Consider the following 22,081-nt stretch of genomic DNA (forward strand, 5'->3'; position numbering starts at 1 on the left):
GCCTTTTCTATACAATTTTAATATACACTGACTGACAGAGCAAATGCAACACCAAGAAGGAGTGGTCAGAACTTTATGCCAATTGCAGGGTAGACTGACGTCACTGAGGTATGCTCATGATGTGAAATGCGCCGCTGTGCTGCGCACGTAGCGAACGATAAATGGGACACGGCGTTGGCGAATGGCCCACTTCGTACCGTGATTTCTCAGCCGACAGTCATTGTAGAACGTGTTGTCGTGTGCCACAGGACACGTGTATAGCTAAGAATGCCAGGCCGCCGTCAACGGAGGCATTTCCAGCAGACAGACGACTTTACGAGGGGTATGGTGATCGGGCTGAGAAGGGCAGGTTGGTCGCTTCGTCAAATCGCAGCCGATACCCATAGGGATGTGTCCACGGTGCAGCGCCTGTGGCGAAGATGGTTGGCGCAGGGACATGTGGCACGTGCGAGGGGTCCAGGCGCAGCCCGAGTGACGTCAGCACGCGAGGATCGGCGCATCCGCCGCCAAGCGGTAGCAGCCCCGCACGCCACGTCAACCGCCATTCTTCAGCATGTGCAAGACACCCTGGCTGTTCCAATATCGACCAGAACAATTTCCCGTCGATTGGTTCAAGGAGGCCTGCACTCCCGGCGTCCGCTCAGAAGACTACCATTGACTCCACAGCATAGACGTGCACGCCTGGCATGGTGCCGGGCTAGAGCGACTTGGATGAGGGAATGGCGGAACGTCGTGTTCTCCGATGAGTCACGCTTCTGTTCTGTCAGTGATAGTCACCGCAGACGAGTGTGGCGTCGGCGTGGAGAAAGGTCAAATCCGGCAGTAACTGTGGAGCGCCCTACCGCTAGACAACGCGGCATCATGGTTTGGGGCGCTATTGCGTATGATTCCACGTCACCTCTAGTGCGTATTCAAGGCACGTTAAATGCCCACCGCTACGTGCAGCATGTGCTGCGGCCGGTGGCACTCCCGTACCTTCAGGGGCTGCCCAATGCTCTGTTTCAGCAGGATAATGCCCGCCCACACACTGCTCGCATCTCCCAACAGGCTCTACGAGGTGTACAGATGCTTCCGTGGCCAGCGTACTCTCCGTATCTCTCACCAATCGAACACGTGTGGGATCTCATTGGACGCCGTTTGCAAACTCTGCCCCAGCCTCGTACGGACGACCAACTGTGGCAAATGGTTGACAGAGAATGGAGAACCATCCCTCAGGACACCATCCACACTCTTATTGACTCTGTACCTCGACGTGTTTCTGCGTGCATCGCCGCTCGCGGTGGTCCTACATCCTACTGAGTCGATGCCGTGCGCATTGTGTAACCTGCATATCGGTTTGAAATAAACATCAATTATTCGTCCGTGCCGTCTCTGTTTTTTCCCTAACTTTCATCCCTTTCGAACCACTCCTTCTTGGTGTTGCATTTGCTCTGTCAGTCAGTGTATAAACCGGCGGATGTTGGGCACCTATCGTAATTTGCGCGGGCTATCGGCGTAAGCGCGGAGATTTCAACGATTCATTGTAGACAAACCAGGCCTTTTCTATACAATTTTAATATATTACAAACATAAAAAACACGTATTTTCGTTTATGTGATAAATGAAGTACACCATTCTGAAGGAATATAGCAAAAATGCGCATTTCTTGCTCTGCTAACAACTGCAGCCAGAGATTTGAAAAGGGAAGTGAAATATCTTTTCACAGGTAAGGATTAATATCTGTAACTGAAAAGACACTGTCCTGAGTTCATACAGTATCTAGGCTGCCAGGGAAAAGCGTGTATAAGCCAGAAAATGACTTCTACCCTTCTCCCATAGACAGATATTAACATGTTTACTTGCACCGTTGGGGCCAAATGAAATATTAGGCCTCACTATAGCTTAGTTCTGACTTATAATACGTCGTGGACTTATCTTACTTTGAGCATTTTTTTGACATAATCCTTTTTCCTGGTAGTCTAAATTTATTTCTGGACCTCATAGCACAGCCGTAAGTCGCGCACCGTGACTGCGGCTGAGCCGGATGTCCGGGGATAGAAGGTTCGAATCCCGGTGCTGACAGTGGCCATCCTTAGAGTAATGGTTTTAGCCGGGTTTTCCCATATTCCTTCCAGGAAAATGCCGGGATGGTACCTCATCCCTACCCAAATCCTAGACCTTAAAAACTAGTTACACACGCTAGGTTATGACACAAATGTTACATCTTATTAGGCTTAACTAAGTTATAGTTTTGTGTTCTACCATACATTTGTCTATTGACTGGCTGCAGCTGTTTTGGTGGCTTGTAGTCTACATAGCGTCCTGTCTTTCACCATATTGTAAATTACGTCACTGTACATTTTAGGGATAGGTTTTTGAATGTTACGTCTCATTAGGCTTAACTAACTCAGTTATAGTTTGATATATAGCCTGAGCATTTAGAACAGTTGAACAACTTTTGGTGTGTGTGTTCTTATTCATATCTGATAGTGGCTGATAATCTAGATGTTAGGTCGTTGTATGTGCGTTGTTGCATGATAGTTGTTGATAACCTAGATGTTGGGTCCTGCAAAACAATAATTATCATCATGCATAACTGTACATCTATAAACTAAATGTGAGGGTCTGTGAATAAGTGTGGTGATGGTGATAGCTGTTTTTTTAAGGACAGGACCTTGAGGTTATCAGCTGCATAAAATATTAGTAATTTCAAATTTTCTTTGATGATAACTATTATAGGTGCAATGGGGACGATTGCGTTATTATCGGTCACGTTTCTTGATTTATAAGGCTTAAACAAACCCCATGACGCAATAGCCCCGAAGGACCATGGCCTACCAAGCGACCGCCGCTCAGCCCGAAGGCCTGTAGATTACGAGGTGTCGTGTGATCAGCACGACGCATCCTCTCGGCCGTTATTCTTGGCTTTCTTGACCGGAGCCGCCATCTTACCGTTAGATAGCTCCTCAATTGTAAACACGTAGGCTGAGTGGACCTCGCACCAGCCCTCAGATCCAGGTAAAAGTTCCTGACCTGAACGGGAATCGAACCCGGGGCCTCCGAGTAAGAGGCACGCACGCTACCCCTACACCGCGGGGCAGGCCTTTTGTAAGGCTTAACCAGTATAACATCGGCATTATTAGAAATGCAGGTTATTGGTATGTTTGTTGAGTTTATTATTTGCAGCAGTGTGAAAATGTTTTAAAAATAACTATTTCCGACGAATATTACCGAGAAATTTAAACTTGTGAAATTAGAAGACTTCTTCTTCTTAATCCATTTACTCTCCAGGGTCGGTTTTTCCCTCGGACTAAGCGAAGGATCCCACCTCTACCGCCTCAAGGGCTGGGTCGGGGGATACAACTGGGAAGGATGACCTGTACCTCGCCCAGGCGGCCTCACCTGCTATGCTGAACAGGGGCCTTGTTTAGAGATGGGAAGATTGGATGGGACAGGCAAGAAAGAGGAAAGGAAGCGGCCGTGGCCTTAAGTTATTTATCATCCCGGCATTTGCCTGGAGGAGAAGTGGGAAACCACGGAAAACCACTTCCAGGATGGCTGAGATGGGAATCGAACCCACCTCTACTCAGTTGACCTCCCGAGGCTGAGTGGACCCCGTTCCAGCCCTCGTACCACTTTTCAAATTTCGTGGCAGAGTCACACTAACCACTACACCACAGAGGCGAACTGATAGATTTATACGACTCACAAACTATTCACGGATTGCCATTGGGCTTATGCCGTGTCAAGAAAAATAAGATGAAATTCTTTACGTTTCGCAGAGAACTGTGCTCTGCGTCCTCAGAAGAAATCTCGACTGTCCACGAGAAAGGCTTCTTAAACAATGACACTTATTTAGACGTTATATTAGACCTGCTCCCATCTAACCATTTCATTGCCGAAAGAGTTGACGGGCATTATTACTTTACGTTTTCCTGAAGACTGTTTGTAAAACATGTTAAAATACGCACCGGCTATCAATTACTACCTGGCGCCAGCCATTAAAAATTTACGTAGGTAGTTCCCTTCTCTGTCCCTTCACGATTGTTATTTCGTCTCGGTGTTTTCCAAATTCGTACGTTCCTTGTCGCCGGATGTTTCATTCCAGGCTTGTGTCAATGTCATATGTTACGTACACACGTTATGTGAACCGCTTAGTTCAGTTGCTGGAATGGTTCAGTCAGCTTCCGCTTCGAACAGTCGCGTTGTACCACGTCCTGGGAGCCATCTGGTGGCGAATGAACGTACCATTCCCACTTCTATTGAAAACCTACAACCTGTTTTCCAGTCTTTGACCGGGTCAGGGATGTAATGAATGAATCAGATATAGGCTGTTATTACGATGGGGTCGTGCCGCCTCTGTGGTGTAGTGGTTAGCGTGATTAGCTGCCACCCCCGGAGGTCCGGGTTCGATTCCCGGCTCTGCCACGAAATTTGAAAAGTGGTACGAGGGCTGGAACGGGGTCCACTCAGCCTCGGGAGGTTAACTGAGTAGAGGTGGGTTCGATTCCTACCTCAGCCATCCTGGAAGTGGTTTTCCGTGGTTCCCACTTCTCCTCCAGGCGAATGCCGGGATGGTACCTAACTTAAGGCCACGGCCGCTTCCTTCCCTCTTCCTTGCCTATCCCTTCCAATCTTCCCATCCCTCCACAAGGCCCCTGTTCAGCATAGCAGGTGAGGCCGCCTGGGCGACGTACTGGTCATACTCCCCAGTTGTATCCCCCGACCAAGAGTCTGAAGCTCCAGGACACTGCCCTTGAGGCGGTAGAGGTGGGATCCCTCGCTAAGTCCGAGGGAAAAACCGAACCTGGAGGGTAAACAGATGATGATGATGATGATGATTACGATGGGGTCGCCACTCCCAAAGTGATTTATATTAATGAGTGATAGATGCTATGAAATGAGTATGGAGAGTGTTGCTGGAATGAAAGATGGCAGGGAAAACCGGAGTACCCGGAGAAAAACCTGTCCCGCCTCCGCTTTGTCCAGCACAAATCTCACATGGAGTGACCGGGATTTGAACCACGGTATCCAGCGGTGAGAGGCCGACGCGCTGCCGTCTGAGCCACGGAGGCTAGTTCCCACTTCTATTATAGAGTCTAAATTTAAAGAGTCATTGTTTAAGAAGCCTTTCTCGTGGGCAGTCGAGATTTCTTCTGAGTACACAGAGCACAGTTCTCTGCGAAACGTAAAGAATTTCACCTTATTTTCTTGACACGGCATAAGCCCAAAAGCCTCTACAGTATCATGTCTATATGCAGGGATCGTTTATAGTAGTGGAACAGCTGCAGCTATAAGATGATGATGCTTGTTATTTAAAGGGGCCTAACATCGGCCCGTAGCTATAAGTTGTAATTATTTATTATTCACTTGTTTATAGGCTACATGATCATGATTTCGTGCATTGCTGTGGGTGAATCGCGTGAGTCTAGTAAACGAATGTTAAGTCTGCATTTCATGCAAGTGTTTTATAGCAGGAAAATAAGTGCAGACGTAAATGCATATTTCAGCACTCTTTGCAGCATAGTTGCATGCTTATATTGATGATTTAGCTAGTGGTTTTACGTCGCACGGACACAGATAGGTCTTATAACGACAATGGGATAGGAAAGGCCTAGGAGTTGGAAGGAAGTAGCCGTGGCCTTAATTAAGGTGGTGGTGGTGGTGGTGATTATTGTTTTAAGAGGAAGTACAACTAGGCAACCATCCTCTATATAACACTAATCAGAGGGAAGAACTGGAAGGGATCCGACACTTCGAAAAATGAAGGCATCGGCCAAAAAAAAAGACAAGGGCTACGAAGGGCGTGAGAATGAAAGACTCCCTAGCCCTCGCAAACCTAATAGCATCGGGGTCGGAAGAGAACAAGAGTTGACCAAGGAAGGTCGAACAGGATAGATGAAAGCGAGGAGCTTGGCAGAAGTAAGTGGAAGCAATGCCAGGAATCAGCCGTGGTCGCCAACCCACGCTCCAAAGTTCAAAGCCCTCGGGGCCCCTTTTAGTCGCCTCTTAAGACAGGGAGGGGATACCGTGGGTGTTATCCTACCGCCCCACCCACAGGGGGACCTTAATTAAGGTACAGACCCAGCATTTGCCTGGTGTGAAAATAGGAAACCACGGAAAACCATCTTCAGGGCTGCCGACAGTGGGAACCCACTATAACCCGGATGCAAGCTCACAGCCACGTGTCCCTAACCGCACGGCAAACTCGCCCGGTATTGATGATTTATATAGCATATACATTAGATGAAACCAGGCTATTGAAACAACTATTTAACTACTTCTGGAAAAGTAAGGAAAAAAATAGTTGGTTTAAAGAATTCCAAGATGATTTAGAAGAGTTGAGTATTAGAATGCAACGAATTGTAAATAGAGAAGAGAAAAGTATTCTGAAAAACGAACATACAGTATAAGACTTAAACTAAAAACATTGCAAAGAAAACATTATGTCATATCTGATGAAGAAAAGACAGCCAGGTGAGAAAGAATGAAAAGGTTTTGGGAGAGGAGAGAGATGAAAGCTAAATTTCCAGTTAATTCTCTGAAGACTTGATCTATCTGTTCTATCTTTCGCCAATGCTTTCACCTCCCTCCATGTCTTATTAACTCCAGCAATCTCCTTGTCTACGGTTCTCTTCCATTTAATCCTCGGTCTGCCTTGCCTGTGACTGCCTTGTGGATTCCAGCTCAATGCCTGCCTTGTGATACTTTCTTGTGGTATTCTCAGGGTGTGCCCAATCCATCTCCATTTTCTTCCCATTATCTGTTCCTGTATGGGACTTTGACTTGTGGCCTCCCAAAGGTCTTTGTTTGAGATGGTCTTGGGCCACCATATTCTCATAATGTACCTCAAACACCGATTTATAAAAGTCTACAATCTTGTAGTAATGTCTTTGGTCACTTTCCAGGTCTCATTTCCATACAGTAACACAGATTTAACATTCGAGTTGAATATCCTTACCTTCGTTTTGATACGAATGCGAGGGGATCTCCATATTGATCGTACTGTGCAAAATCTCCTTTGGCTTTATTGATACGACTCACCACATCTCTAAAAGTACCCCCGTCCTTGCTTACCATGCTTCCTAAGTAGCAAAATTCCTCTACCCCTTCTATATCCATTCCATCTGGAGTCAAGCTACAATTGTTACGACGGTTTATGTGCATTTCCTTAGTCTTTTTGTTATTAATCTTTAAGCCTACTTCTTTATCTGAAGATTTATTTGTAGTATAATATATGTAAAATATGTAAGTACATAAAATGTGAATCAATTTTAGAACGAAGTAGTGGTTGTGCTAATCATATACACTGCTGTTTGTAGAAAGTGAAACACCAAGACCGAGTGTTGTGATCACAATGCAATTTATTCCACATATTAGGGACATGACAAGACACAAATGATTACAATTACAGAACTGTACATGCACGGTGACCGTGGAAATTCAGTACGGCGTAGTGCCACCACGCGCTGCAATCAGAGCCGCTAGACGTCGTGACATGGAATCAACGAGCTTCTGAATATGCTGCTGGGGAATACTTTGCCACGCGGTTTGTAGGCGCGTCCATAAATCATCAACAGTGGCTGCAAGAGGACCTGAACGACCAAGGTACCGACCGACCATATCCTAGACATGTTCAATGGGTGACATATCCGGCGAACGGGTAGGCCAGGGAAGCAGTGGTATCCGTTGTTCTTCAAGGAAGGCTTGCACATTCCTCGCTACATGCGGCCGGGTATCTTCCTGCTGGAATATGGCGTCTGGAACGGCCTGCAAGAGGTTCAGTGCCTCGAGCTGTAAAACCTCCCTGTTGTAGCGGTAGCTGTTCAGTTTGCCCTCAAGACGTAGGAGGCGAGATCGCATGTTGTAGGCAATTGCGCCCCAAACCATCACACTTGGCGTTTGTCCGCTATGCCGCTCAACAGTACAGTCTGCCCGATGGCGTTCACCGCGGCAGCGTCTAACGCGTATGCGGCGATCACTATAGGACAAGTTGAAGCGGGACTCGTCCTAAAACACTACATTTTGCCACTCAGCACACCAGTGTCGGTGTTCACGTGCCCATTGCAGTCTAAGGCGTTGGTGGTTGCTGGTCAATGAAAGCTGGCGCAATGGCATGCGTGCCACCAGTCCGGCGCTCAGAAGACGGCGTTGAACCGTCGATGCAGACATCCTCTCCCCCGTTGCAGTACCCTAACGTCGAGCCAACACCGTGGACGAAGCTGTTCTGTCCGTTACGGCGAAGCGGATAAGATGGCGGCCATCTCGCGCTGTGGTCACATTGTGTCGTCCAGTACCCTGTCGGCGCTGTGTACGGCCCTCTTCTCTCCACTGGTTCTGCATACGCCTCACTGTTGAAGCAGCGTACCCTGTGCGAGCCGCAATGTCACGTAACGACAGACCCATTTCCCGGAGGCCTATAATTTTGCCCCGTTCGAACCCACTCACATGCAGATATTCCCTCCTGTGATGTCGGCGAGGCATACTGGCACTTAGGTACACGTTTCCACTTCGTATGACGGCTCCGCACTGACTGAGCGTTGCGTAAAACTGCCCTGGCCAGTCACACACAGAAGGGCACTGCTGGGCTTACGTGCAAGCCGTATCTCTGTAATTTAAAACACTTATTATGGTTCCACTGTTCTACACGTCCCTTGATTTTGGCGTGTTTCAGACCATTGCTTCTGAGTGTTTCACTTTCTACAAACAGCAGTGTATTTATAACTATTGTACTTGAAAGAATCAACATTCAATCCTCTATGATCCAGGTTTGGCCACTAGCCTCTGAGGACACGCCTTTCGGAAATCTAGTGCAGGCTGACGTCAGACACAGTACCACAATTGCATGCAATCTCAGATCTCCCATTCCTGCTGGCCAGGGCCTTCTGAAACATCCAATCATGACGTCAGTAGACACAGCCTACTAGACCGCTTGAGCTCTTGAACAGCTATCCACTGCTACCTCACAATTATCACGCGTCGTCTCGAGTATAACCACAATCATTTGTACATAAACTTCCTTGTCGTTAGAGTAGGGGAATACCATTCACGCATTTTGCTGATTCAAGGAATATGAACGTGCTGCGCATAACTTGTGGCTTCACTCCATTTGTACAAATGTAGGTCAAGTTTCTATTACTTCGTGTTTCTTACGACTTGTTTCAAAGAATGCATTACGACTGATGGGGAAGCCCTAAGTGATTTATTTGAGAAGTAGGTCAAAGTCTCATCATTCGAGGTTGTTATGACAGACTTACATCAAGAGGGAAACCTTTGATGAAATAATGTCGTTTGTCACAAGAAAAAGGTTTATTACTGGCAATAATTTACAGTAATTCAAATTTCGTGAAGCATTATGTTCACATTTGATCATAGGCTACAGCCAGATGTCTGTGAGATAATGGATACCACCAATATGCAATACTAAGAAATACAAATCGAATAGCTTTAAGGGTAGGCCTACCTGGAGGTGGTGGTCGTGATTATTGTTTTAACGTTGAAAACATTTCTTAGCAGACTAACTAGGGGTCCCCAAACTACTAAAACCGTAAAATTAAGTATTTTCCTCAAATGTGCCGAAATTTGAAGGTTTAAAGGGCCGGGAAGTGTTTCAAATTGGAGATCTTTATCAAACAACAAAAAAAAAAAAAAAAAAAAAAAAAAAAAATCGAAAATCACTTCCGCCCTGTCCGGCTCTATGGCTAAATATTTAGCGTGCTGGCCTTTGGTCACAGGGGTCCCGAGTTCGATTCCCGGCAGGGTCGGGAATTTGAACCATCTTTGGTTAATTTCCCTGACATAGGGGCTGGGTGTATGCGTTGTCTTAATCATAATTTCATCCTCACTACGACGCGCAGGTCGCCTACGGGAGTCAATTCAAAAGACCTGCATCTGGCGAGCCGAACTTGTACTCGGACACTCCCGACACTAAAAGCCATACGCCATTTCATTTTTCCCGTGTGAAAATATTCGTCAACATAAAACTTATGGACCTTTCAAACTAGGGAGCTACATCGCACCAACCCTGTATACTCATCACCACCAGCTAGAGACGGGAGTTGCATATCACAACATGATAATGTATCCTATTTTATAAGAGGGAGCTGTAAGAGTAAGTGTATCCCACTCTAATACAAAAGTCAGTGTTGCCAACTCCTAAGCCAATTTCCCCCCAGATCACTTCAAAAATCCCTCTAAATGAGACAATAACCCCAAATAATAATAATAATAATAATAATAATAATAATAATAATAATAATAATAATAATAATAATAATAATAATAATAATAATAATAATAATAATAATAATAATAATAATAACAATAATAATAATAATAACAACAATAATAATAATAATAATAATAATAATATTTATTTATTTATTTATTTATTTATTTATTTATTTATTTATTCGTAACAGAAGCATTAATAGTATAAATGCATATACATACATATTCTTACTGAATTATATACATTATAGACAAAGTCACACTTATAAAAAGAAAAGGTCTATACTACTTTTGCCTAGAAATTGGTGACATCCAGTGCATTTTCTGTTGCCTGAAGTAGATCTTGTACTGTGCATGTTTTAGCACTAAACTAAAGATAATAATAATAATAATAATAATAATAATAATAATAATAATAATAATAATAATAATAATAGCACTGCCATTATTTACAAGAACAATAAATCACTCCACAGAATTATTCACACATCACGGATATCGCCTTAATTTGTTAACATACCATGCAAATAGCCTTACAACTGCACAGTCACAGTGAAAACTGCATCGAGTTACGCTGTTAGACCGCTATATTCATCTACTGCGGGGATTTCCCTCCTACATGACGTTGACAATTAGTGACATTCACTCTACAAACAGACCAATGAACTATGTGTGAGACCCGAAGTGAGTAATTCTCCTCAACATCTATCAAAAGGAACAAATGCTGCTGCGGTGACCGAACAGAAGCAGGGACAGAGAAAGAAGGCAAGGGATATGCATGTCTCCAGTGTTTTAATATATATAAACATGCAGTCAATTTTCTATAAACACACCTATTTGCTGGTAGTCAATAAAAATGTAAAGAATAAGGGGACTGCTGTGTTCATAAATGAGAGGAGAAGGGGGAATCCCGAAGCACGTGAAGGGATCGTACGTTAAGAGCTTCTAGAAAAGAAAATAATTGCAGTGTCTGAGACTTAAACATCAAGATAAATCCAACACACTTGCGGAACCAAGCATGCTATTGCAATGTTATAAATACGTAATTATGGGACCCCCATAGCCCCTCAAAATTCCTCAAGAAATAATTTCCCCCTAAAATCCCCCTGTCTCTTCTATCCCCCAACTTTCCCTCTGGGACGATTAAATCCCCCTAAATTTAGGGGTAAAACCCCTAGGTTGGCAACGCTGACAAAAGTAACTGTCTCAGTGAAACCAAGATAAGGTAGGGTGTTTCTGATTGGCTAGCGGTTATTAGAAAGCATAGCAACCCGCTTAACCCAAATGGAACCGTAAGCGGATAGGTATGCGTTCTGTCTTGCAGGGTAAATAAATATCCATGAACGTACTTGTCCGCGTCCGTAACCCAATTAGAATATTGAAAAAGTGGGGGAGAAAGGAAGAGCAACAACATTGGCTGAGGGTTTACTCGATCTAATATGGCTTCTATTTATCTTCTTTTCTTCTTCTTCGTCCTCCTCTTCTTTCCTTCTTCTTCTGCTTTAGGAAAAAACAGTGGAGAAAGAAAGAAATAGAGCAGTTGCTGAGGGCTTACTTGATCAAATATGGCTTAATTTCTTCTTCTTTTCCCATCCTTTTCTTCTTCTTCTGCATCAGGAAAAGCAGTGGAAAAAGAAAGAAAAATAACAGCTGCTGAGAGCTTACTTGATCAGATTCGGCTCATTATTTTCCTCCTTATTTTCTTCCTCTTCCTCTTCTTTCCTTCTCCTTTAGGAAAAGCAGTGGAGAAAGAAAAATAATAGTTGCTGAGTGCTTACACGATCCCTCTTCTTCTTCTTATCTTTTCAGAAAAGCGAGGGGAAAGGAAAAGAACAATGGCTCAGGGCTTACTGAATCAAATATGAGTTTCTTTCTTCTTCTTCTTCTTTAAGAAAAGCGGTGGAGAAACAAAAAAAAAAAGAACAGTTGATGAGGGCTTACTCGATCAAATATGGCTTCTTGTTTTTCTTTCTTTCTTCTTATTTCTTCTTTAGGAAAAGAAGCGGGGATAGAAAGAGAAAAGAAGAGTTGTTGAATGCTAACTTGATCAAATATGGCTTCTTTTTCTTTTCTCCTTCTTCTTCTTCTTATTACAATACCTTATTCGTTACAGATAAGGCAATTTCAGACGTGTTCGTGGCATTTCGGAACAGTCCTGCTGAAGGCATTTTGACTCCAGTCTATAACACCAAAACTGCACACTAGAAAGTTGGCGGATTCCTATCAATGTCAATGAACATGGCAGCTGGGTGCATATGGGTTGAGCGCCTACTCGTGTGCAGGCGCCAGCGATAATTTTGTAACCGTTTACTTTAGAGGCAATATAGTACTGGCATTCCTACTCTGTTAGTTGCTGGACAGTTACAGATATTCTTTAGTTATTTGAAGTACTTTGCGTTAGGCTTACCGGTGGTCATATGTACAGAAGCGTAGTACCTAGAAACAGCAACTAAGGGCATCATACTCTCTGCCATTGGGGCTCTTCTGTTTTCTTTGCCGGTATTTCCATTCTTCTTTTCAGATTAGTGTTAAAAGTGAAAGTTATCACACTGTATTTCACCTTAAAACTATATTCACCACGATCAACACCACTTATAACGTTTCCTGTAATGGACTTGAAAGCAGCTGTGTCAGTATACACTTCTCAGTGAGGAATCGATGTAAAATATAAACAACAACGGTACAATATTAGAGCCTTGTGGAATGCCTTCTTTCACTTCCTAAGGGGATGATATCATCACCTGGTGATTACTTAGTTATACTTCCACATAAGACAATAATTATGAACATTCTCACCTTAGTGAAAGTCTTCAATGTTTTCATAACCATTTTAAAAATGAGGAATTCTTCGTCGATGAGAATGGATTGAGGGTATATTAAGAGTAATTATCTAATACACTTCCAACATAATTTATTTTATTAAAGCATAATCTCATTATAAAACATACAGTAAATAACACAAAATAAAAATACTGAATACCTCAATATGAGACATACGTAAGGAAGACACCGTCCCCAAGTCGATCTACATTTTATACTTGGGCTCTAATTCAGCATATTGTCATGAGACACGGGCTGAAATGTGTTATGTAAGAATGAAACCCTCATGCAGTACAGAAATGTGACCTTAATGTTCATTCAGAATCTGTCAGTCTTGAGATCGAGAAGTGTTCTAGTCTAGGCTTTCTCTCCTAAATGTAGGTTTACTGGAACTCAATTATCTCTTTTGTTAACGCAAGACAATTGAAATTCGATCATTTAATTTTGTCAAACTGATATTATAAGTATTAAAGAGGAATACTAAGTTAATGCAAAGGTGAAATATAGTTTATAAATTCTTCCTTAATTTTCTGAATAGCTTTCAAACTGGAATCAGCACACTAGTGTTAGCTTCTTCACGAGTTCGTCGCTTACTCTTCATTTGTATGTTGCTTGCCCTTCAAGAACCAGGGATTGGTAATGATAAGAGTTGAATAACTCGCAGAGAAAACACATCCAGCTGGATGAACGACAGTGTCAATGGGTCGATTGCAGAAATGATGACTAGTTTTAAGCCTTAGACAACGTCTAAGTTACGTAAGATCTTCTATTGCATAAACTATGTTCAGTCGATGTTTAGCTGGACGTCGTTTAACGTTTCAATGTTGGTCCGAAAATGCAAATAGAAGTATCTTCTATGCAACTCTTTGCTTGTTGCAACGAATGAAATTCGTTGGTGCATGCGCCAAACGTTAGTCAGTTGCCGTTCTCCTACACATTACTCAAATATGGCTAAGCATGCCCACAGGTAAAAATATTGCTTTCCTTGGAAATGAAATCTTATAATGTTATCGACACTAAAGCGGCACGCTACCGTACGAGGAAGTGTAGTTTTGATTATATAGTGTTGTTACGGTGAATGTAATCTAAATACCTAATAGCTTGAAACTATATTACTGTGTAACCGAATAAGTTGTACGGGCAGTGTAGATGTAGCTTGCATTCTGAAGATCATAAGTTCGAAACGCACCATCGGAAGCCCTGAATATTATTTTTCGTAATTTCCCCATTTTTATACCAGGCAAATACTGGGGCTGTTATTATGGCCATGGATTTTACTTCCCAGTCCTTGACTTTTCCTATATCATAGTTGCCGAAAACTTATCTGAATTAGCGCGACGATTATCCGCAAAAACACACACAACCTACCTTGTAGTGTCACTATTACCTGTGCTTAGTTGGCTGTAAATACAATATTACTGCATTGCTCCCGGATCATGTATGTGACAGCCCTCTGACCATCGGGACATTATTCCATGTACAGTATAATCAGATATATCGGTTGCCAAGAACTGTAGTCAAATTGACAGTTACTGGACTGTTCCTTTGTCAGTCTCTAGAAACAACTCTCTTGAAAAGCGAAATCGTGTTTTAAACTGTACCTCCGCGTACATTTCAAATGAATTGCTGTTATTTCGCAGCAGATGACCTATAGAGAGGCCGTCGGATTAACCTTTCTTCCCGGAATCGCCTAAACATAATACAAATTATACGTTTCATGGTACTTAACCTCTGATTGTGATTTACTCCTTAAATTTGAGGTTATACAGTGTTCTCGGCAGTGTTTAAACATGGCCGATTGAACGTTGGTATGAGACAGTGTCTAAGCAGCCACACTTAGACATTGTTTAACCATAGACATCGTCTAAATACCGTTTGTCCGATTCATTGGCTGAATAGTCAGCGACAAGCCCTTCGGTTCGGACGGCCCCGGGTTCGATTCCTGGCCGGGTCAGGGATTTTAATCGTATTTGATTATTTCTTCTGGCTCGGGGACTGGGTATTTGTGTTTGTTCCAACACTTTCCCCGTCATATTCAGACAACACACTACACTATCAACCACCATAGAAACACGCAATAGTGATTACATCCTTCCATATAAGGTTGGCGTCAGGAAGGGCATCCGACCGTAAAACAGGGCCAATTCCACAGGGCGAGACCCAGTTTACACCCGCGACCCCACAGGTGTGGGAAAAGCGGTAAAAGAAGAAGAGGAATCGTCTAATACCGCTTCTGCAATCGCCCCAACTGTCTTTATTTGTACAGAAGCTATTGTTGGTATGATAATCAGGTTCGTCTAAGGAAGACCGCGCTCATATTCAGCAGTATAGATTGGAATGGTGTTGATAGTGTTTATTAACTGCAATAGTGCAGCGGGCATTTCTTTTTAGCTGTCGGGAATTCACGAAAACCCCTAAAAACCTGTTCCTCTGGAAATCTTAGAATCTTACACAAAAACATCACTTCAGTCTCTCTGAAACAAACATTCCTATCCTGGCCAAAATGTTAGATAAAACACTTTTGTCCATTCTGGAATTTTCATGTATTTTTTCCGGAGGACGATTTTCCATTGGTTGTTTCAAGCATTCCTAAAAGTTTGCCTGAATGCGTTCTGATTGAAAAGAGGCTTTGGTCCTGGAATGTATTTCATAACCTTCTGACGTTTTAGTATGATGAATTTTTACTGACAGAAGCATTGTCTAATAAGGGCACACAATAATGTGTGCTTAAGATATAATTTGAGAGCATGGGAAAGCCACTACGTGGTCACTACCTGAATCTGAAATTGAATTAATTTCTTGCCAGAAACACATCTTTTCATAAGATTTATATTGGAGACTTCTTGTTCTCCTACGACCCTGACGAGGTCCGGCTCCATGGCTAAATGTTTAGCGTGCTGGCCTTTGGTCACAGGAGTCCCGGGTTCGATTCCCGGCAGGGTCGGGAATTTTAAGCATGATTGGTTAAATTCGCTGGCACGGGAGGCTGGTTGTATGTGTCGTCTTCATCATCATTTCATCCTCATTACGACGGCAGGTCGCCTACGGGAGTCAACTCAAAAGACCTGCGCCTGGCGAGCCGAACATGTTCTCGGACACTCCCGGCACTAAAAGCCATATGCCATTCCATTCCACCCTGACGAGAGTAAGTTTGTTAGGCCTAAGAATATCTACATTTTTTACAACCATCGTGGCACTTAACATTACTTTGCTGATGTCTTCGTGCTTCCTTTCTCTCTTATTATTAATAATAATAATAATGCTAAGAGGGTATTGTAATCTCACTTAGACTATATTCACCATCTCTTTCCAAACTATCCACCTACGGATCTAGATACAGCTGTCTCAATATAGGCAACAGAATGTAAGTTATAAACAACAATGGTGCAAGATTAGAGCCTTGTGGAGAGCATCATTCGTTCACATCTTAACGATCAAGAATACAAGGTAATGGAACATCATCGTTATGCCTTTTAGAAAACCAGCAACTACCACCAACACCTGAGCTATTTCATACTCATCATAATCCAATTTGTCGTTGGCTAAGCTAAGAGGGTGACCATCTCTTTTACATAAGTTCTTTGATGTCCCTACAAGTCTTTGAATATCTGGGACTGCCCGACACAGTCCACTCCAATAGTTCAAAAATGTTCATCGCTTCATTTCCTTGGCGTGAATCTCGAAGGATTCCTCCAACTGCGTGAGCATCGTGTTATTTTCTTCCGGCAATGGACTGGGAAGCTGGGACTCAGGGGTAGGGAAGAAGGGCTTGCAGCAGGAGTATTTACCGAGGATAACAGTCAGGCGTTCCCACAGCCTGGCGTGCACCAAGTACTTTACTCGTGGTTCCAGAACGTAGATACAGAAGATGACCACTCCCTGGAGGATGTTGAAGGCATCCGTCACCACCCACACGTACTGGGGACCTCCCACAGCCCAGGAGACGATCTCGAACATCCAACTGACTCCCATCGTCAGGAACAAGAGCAGGCACATTCGAGCTCTGGAAATAAATAAATAAATAAATAAATAAATAAATAAATAAATAAATAATAGCTTATAGATTATTTTATTTGTTCAGTTTGCAACCCTCTGCTCACAAGTTCATTGGTTCGATCCCGGTTCAAACGTTTCATTGTTGTTGGCATGTTAAATATCGCTGGTGGCACGCCCAGTGTTACCCGACAAAATTAAATTAAATCAGGCATAAGTCTAATTCACACGGGGATAGTTTACTGGCGTCAAGTACTTGGAACATCTAAATATGAAGCCAATACTTTTAATCAGACATGGAAAGCGCTCGCTAACTGTTTTTAGAAACGTGCCTAAACTTCATTGGTTTAATACTGCAATTCACTAGTAGTTACTACTAATTCCCTTTCGTTTTTGTTCAGATGATCTTGTTGCCTAATGTGCTATAAAATTTCGTATTTTTCATAAATGCCGAGAAACGGTAATATTTGGTTTGTATTGCAGTTATTAGCATTCATTTTTATATACCAAAAAATATATTTAAAAAACCTCGAGAAAAATGCACGTGCTCTGTTTTCAAGTTGATGTGTCTACAATTCGGGGTTCAGACAGTCAAGTCAGTCACGTGACGGAAAAGTGGACGCAACTCAAATTTACTTGCAAGGAAAGTTAAAACTTGACTGTCCTAACATAATCACACCCGGAAAGTTGAAGGAAAGTCGACTTGCTTCAAGTGCTTGACTCCAGTAAAATATCCCCGTGTGAATTAGGCTATAGGAAGAGTCCAGTAGAATTCCACTTTTTCTGCTAGATAGCAGCACAATCGGAACGTAAAAATTGTTTTGCAGGCCGCCTAGATGACACAACTTTACAGGGCCTACACCTCGGTAGCTGAGGCCAGAGATAATGATGATTATTATTATTATTTCCTCTTTTATCTCTACCCTCCTTGTCTGAAATCATTGAAATCCGAGTCTATCACCAGCTGGGTCAACCTCTGCTCCTCTCATCCTGTGCCCCAGGCAATCCTTTGACCTCGTTCATCTAACCTCCTAAAGATGGGCAATGGAATACATCCACGGCTTCCTTTTAGACTGTTTGCATGTCAATTTATATGTTCCATTCTACTGTACCAGATAGCAGAGGAACTGATCTCCCTTGGGTGATTTCTGACTGGGTTTTAATTCATTTTTTCGCGCAAACACCAAATGTGTTACCAGAAATATTTTACATGCAATACGACATGGAGTGTCGAATGGACTTTGTAGGGTTCGAACTCGCGATCTTGGGCTCGGCAGGCCGACACTCTACCACGAATCCAAACAGAAAGCCTTTTCTTAAGTATATTATGAAAAACAACAGTGCGAGATAAGAAACTTGAGGTACTTCATTAATACTTGGAAATAGAAACAAATGTTGTTTTAACAAACTAGCACCACTTGGTATTTTATCTAGATTGTCAAGGATCACGGGGTATGGAGATCTGTAAATAAGGCAAATAGAAGACGTACTTTTGTTTAGGTGTGCGGTGAGGTCCAGATGGGTTCCAGTTGAAGCAGGTTGCCATGTACATTGTAACGATAAACAACACCAAGTTCGTCAGCAGGACGGTGGCTATAGGAGCGTAGAAGTAGTTGAGAGCAGCAGCATCAGCTGGAACATAAGACACAAATAACTGATAAAAACTTTCCTGTCAGGATATAACAACTATAGACACTGATAATTCAGTATAAGTGACAATTGAATCGCTCATTCAGAGGTCCAATGTTTTTACGAAAACGAGTTACGGGTACCACTCAGAACAACAAGAATCCGATCACTACTAATCAATTCCTAAAATCTACATGAGTACCTTTCAGAGACTGATGTGTTTCTAAAGCTTGAACGCCATGATGCGCTCAGGATCCATTGAATTAGATATACATTTATTTAATCTTGGAAAGCAATAAAGATATCAACAACTTCCTACAGAAGGAGCTTACTCTTCACCGATGCCCATTCGGGAAAAATATACGGGGCATGAGGAAGATCATTCAATATATCCACATGTTTATCTGTATAACAATTTGCTGGAGAGGCCAATACACTCATATGCCACGGAGGCAGAGACAGTAGATAATTAAGTAAAAGACGATCTGAAAATGAAAGTATAAATAATATCCCGTACTTTGCGTGGATGTCCTTCGTTTTGTAGAAAAAATATGCAATATATTTTATTTACTTATTGTTGACTAAAGATATGGGTGAACGTTGCCACTAAACATGTGGCACATTGTTTTGAAAATGAACACCGTGAAATAACTTTTTTAAGTCGGCTATTATATTTTTAATATAAGATTAGTGAATGATATGAACCACTTTTGACGCTGAATTAAAAACTGCAGTGTAAATTGATTGAAAACTATACAATAATGTGTTTCACACTGCAAGAAACAAAACACTCCAATTTTATTTTGGGTATTTGTTAAAACAACGTGAGTCCATGAATTTTGAAAAACAATGTTTTAAGATGGTATAAAATTACATCTCAAGACACTCAGTTATTTTTTCAGGGAAGTGTAGACGGTAAGAACGGTAGATATGGACCAAAGTGTGAATATAACAAATAGATTAGAGTAGATGTAGTAGTTACGTAGAAATGAAAAGTTTAGCTCGAGATAGGGTGGCAGGGAGAGCTGCATCAAACCACTCTACCTTCAGTTCCGGGAAGTTTGGAATTGCCTCAATTAGAGCTTGCAAATTTGATCATAAGAGATGCAATGCTTATATAACGTTTCGTTTTTATGAAGGTTATTCTTCTTCTTCTTCTTCTTCTTCTTATTATTATTATTATTATTATTATTATGATGCGTGAATGGTCCCGTTCGGAACACACGAAGCTTTATGTACGATTTCGTTTGCGGAGGATCCAGGACGCTTTCATCTGCTCACTAAAGATCCTCTTCCGTTCTTCCGTCCACTTGGTACTTGCTGTTTTTGGTACTTCATTCTCTGGAGTAATTTCCAACTTGTGAATTTTCTTTCTATATACAGTATATTTCGATTCAAAATTTCTTCAGGTTAAATTTGTGTGTTCTTCATGACCGCATTTGTTTGTTGTGTCCAAGGGGAATTCTTCAGTTTAATAACTCTTTCAAGAATTTGGTGGGTTAGTCTGGTTTCTGAAAGCTTCTTAAGATGTCCATCAAATTTTAGCCTTATTTTCCTGAGGTCTGCCGCAATATTAGATCATTTTTCTGTGGATTTCCGTGATTGGAGGCGGTACTCTTCTTCCGCGTGTCTTGGTCCTAAAATTTTCCTCGTGATTTTTCGCTGTTCTTTTAGGATATTTTCGAGCTCGCCCTTTTTATGAAGCGTTAGAGTTTCCCCTCCATATAAAGCCCCAGGTTTGATTTCAGTATTGTAATGTTTAATCTTAACGTGGAGAGACATACATTTTTTGTTGTAGATTTCTCTTGTTCTCCCATATGCTCTTCTGAGTTTTTGGACACGGTTGTTTTGGGCTTTTTTTTCTTGTCCGATTGGTTCGAGGAAAACTCCCAGGTATTTGAAGTGAGGGACTCTGTTGATTTGTCCGTATTTTGTATTGAGACTACGGATATCTAGTTTTGAACAGAAAAATTCAGTTTTCTGGAAGGAAATATGAGGTCCGACTTTTTTTTTTGAACATTCTTGGAGAATTACAACTTGCTTTATCGCTGTGACTTCATCGCTGAAAAAAAAAGGCCAGGTCATCTGCGAAGGCTACGTATGGAATTTCAACTTGATTTTTTGTGTCCCAATGTTTACTGGTTTCGAGACATTTTGGGCTTTCAGTTCTTTTTCCCGTTCCCTCAACACTTTATCTAGGACGAGTTTGAAGAAGAGGGGTGACAATCAACCTCCTTGCCGGACATCAGCTTTTATCAGGAATTCGTCTAAGACTTCTCCTATGAATTTCACTCTTGACTTCGTGTCATTATTATTATTATTATTATTATTATTATTATTATTATTATTATTAAACAGGACACAATACAAACACAAGGCTGTCGTTCCTAATTGTCCTTCCATGTCCTCTTCTGATACCTTTTCTGTTTCTGTTGGAGTTAAGAACGAATTATCCCTTCTTCTTCTTGTTCTTATTTTTATTCTCCTTTCCCCTTGGTTAACGGTTGGACGAGTTTGACATCGACGCGGTGTTGTGGGTGCCGTTGTATCACTAACGTAAAGTACAACGATTTTCCAGGCCTGGTGGCTACAGGCTTCATGTTTTTTTATCGGGAAGGCTGTCTTCGGTTTTTTGAGATCATCTTCGTTATGCTTTACCAGGTTTCCTTGGGAGCCGTTCTCTGAACCTTCCAATGGGCACGTCTCTGACGCCAGAGTAATCGATGAGATAGATGCCGTTTAGACATTCGGCACACATGGCCATACCATCGCGAACTCCGATTTTAAATTAATTCTTTGTTTTTTATTTGGTTGGTTGGTCCATACGTTGATTGGTTTCGTTATGAAGCCGCTCACGAAAAAAGAGATACCCCAGTATTCGCCTGAGGCACTGAATTTGTTTTAGTTCCAGTTTGCTCTAGCAGTGTCCACGGTTTAGAACCATCTCGCAGCAGTACTGGAGGAATGAGCAAGCGAAAGATGCGGACAACCACCATTCAAGCGGTCCAAAGGCACCTGCAGCGACACCAGTCCTAATGTGAACTTCAGCACTTTATTTACTTACTTATTTATTTATTTATTTATTTATTTATTTATTTATTATTATTTCCCTCCAGATCTACAGTACTTCCCACCTTAGTGATCCTTAATGGAGAGAAATAATATTCCCCAGCCCCAGCCTAGGCGAATGCCTTCAAATTTACTCTTCTAGATAAAATACTAATGTGATAAAAATAAGCTTAATACTGTAATAGTTAAGAGCACTGCAATAAAAAAAAACACAATAATTTAAATATAGTGGGCCCTCCCCGCCATGATCACTGTGCGGTAGAATCGATTGCCGTGGAATCGTGAGGCTGCTCACGATAAAAGAAATATGCCACTTTCTTCCTTTGCACTAATGAACCGACGCATTTGAATTCACTGACTT

General features: G+C 42.2%; 1 protein-coding gene across 1 annotated transcript in view; it reads right to left on the reverse strand.

Moving 5' to 3' along the window:
• Window positions 1–13,112: 13,112 nt before the first annotated feature.
• LOC136881907 (G-protein coupled receptor Mth2) overlaps window positions 13,113–22,081 on the reverse strand; it is a 101,979-nt gene continuing 93,010 nt past the window's right edge. Inside the window, exons 6-7 of the mRNA XM_067154350.2 lie at window positions 18,513–18,654; window positions 13,113–17,032 (exon numbers count right to left, since the gene is read on the reverse strand). Coding sequence (XP_067010451.2) covers window positions 16,681–17,032; window positions 18,513–18,654 — 494 coding nt within the window. The 3' untranslated portion in view covers window positions 13,113–16,680. The remainder of the gene's footprint in view (window positions 17,033–18,512; window positions 18,655–22,081) is intronic.

The sequence above is a fragment of the Anabrus simplex genome, chromosome 10 (genome assembly GCF_040414725.1).
Source record: "Anabrus simplex isolate iqAnaSimp1 chromosome 10, ASM4041472v1, whole genome shotgun sequence".
NCBI lineage: Eukaryota > Metazoa > Arthropoda > Insecta > Orthoptera > Tettigoniidae > Anabrus > Anabrus simplex.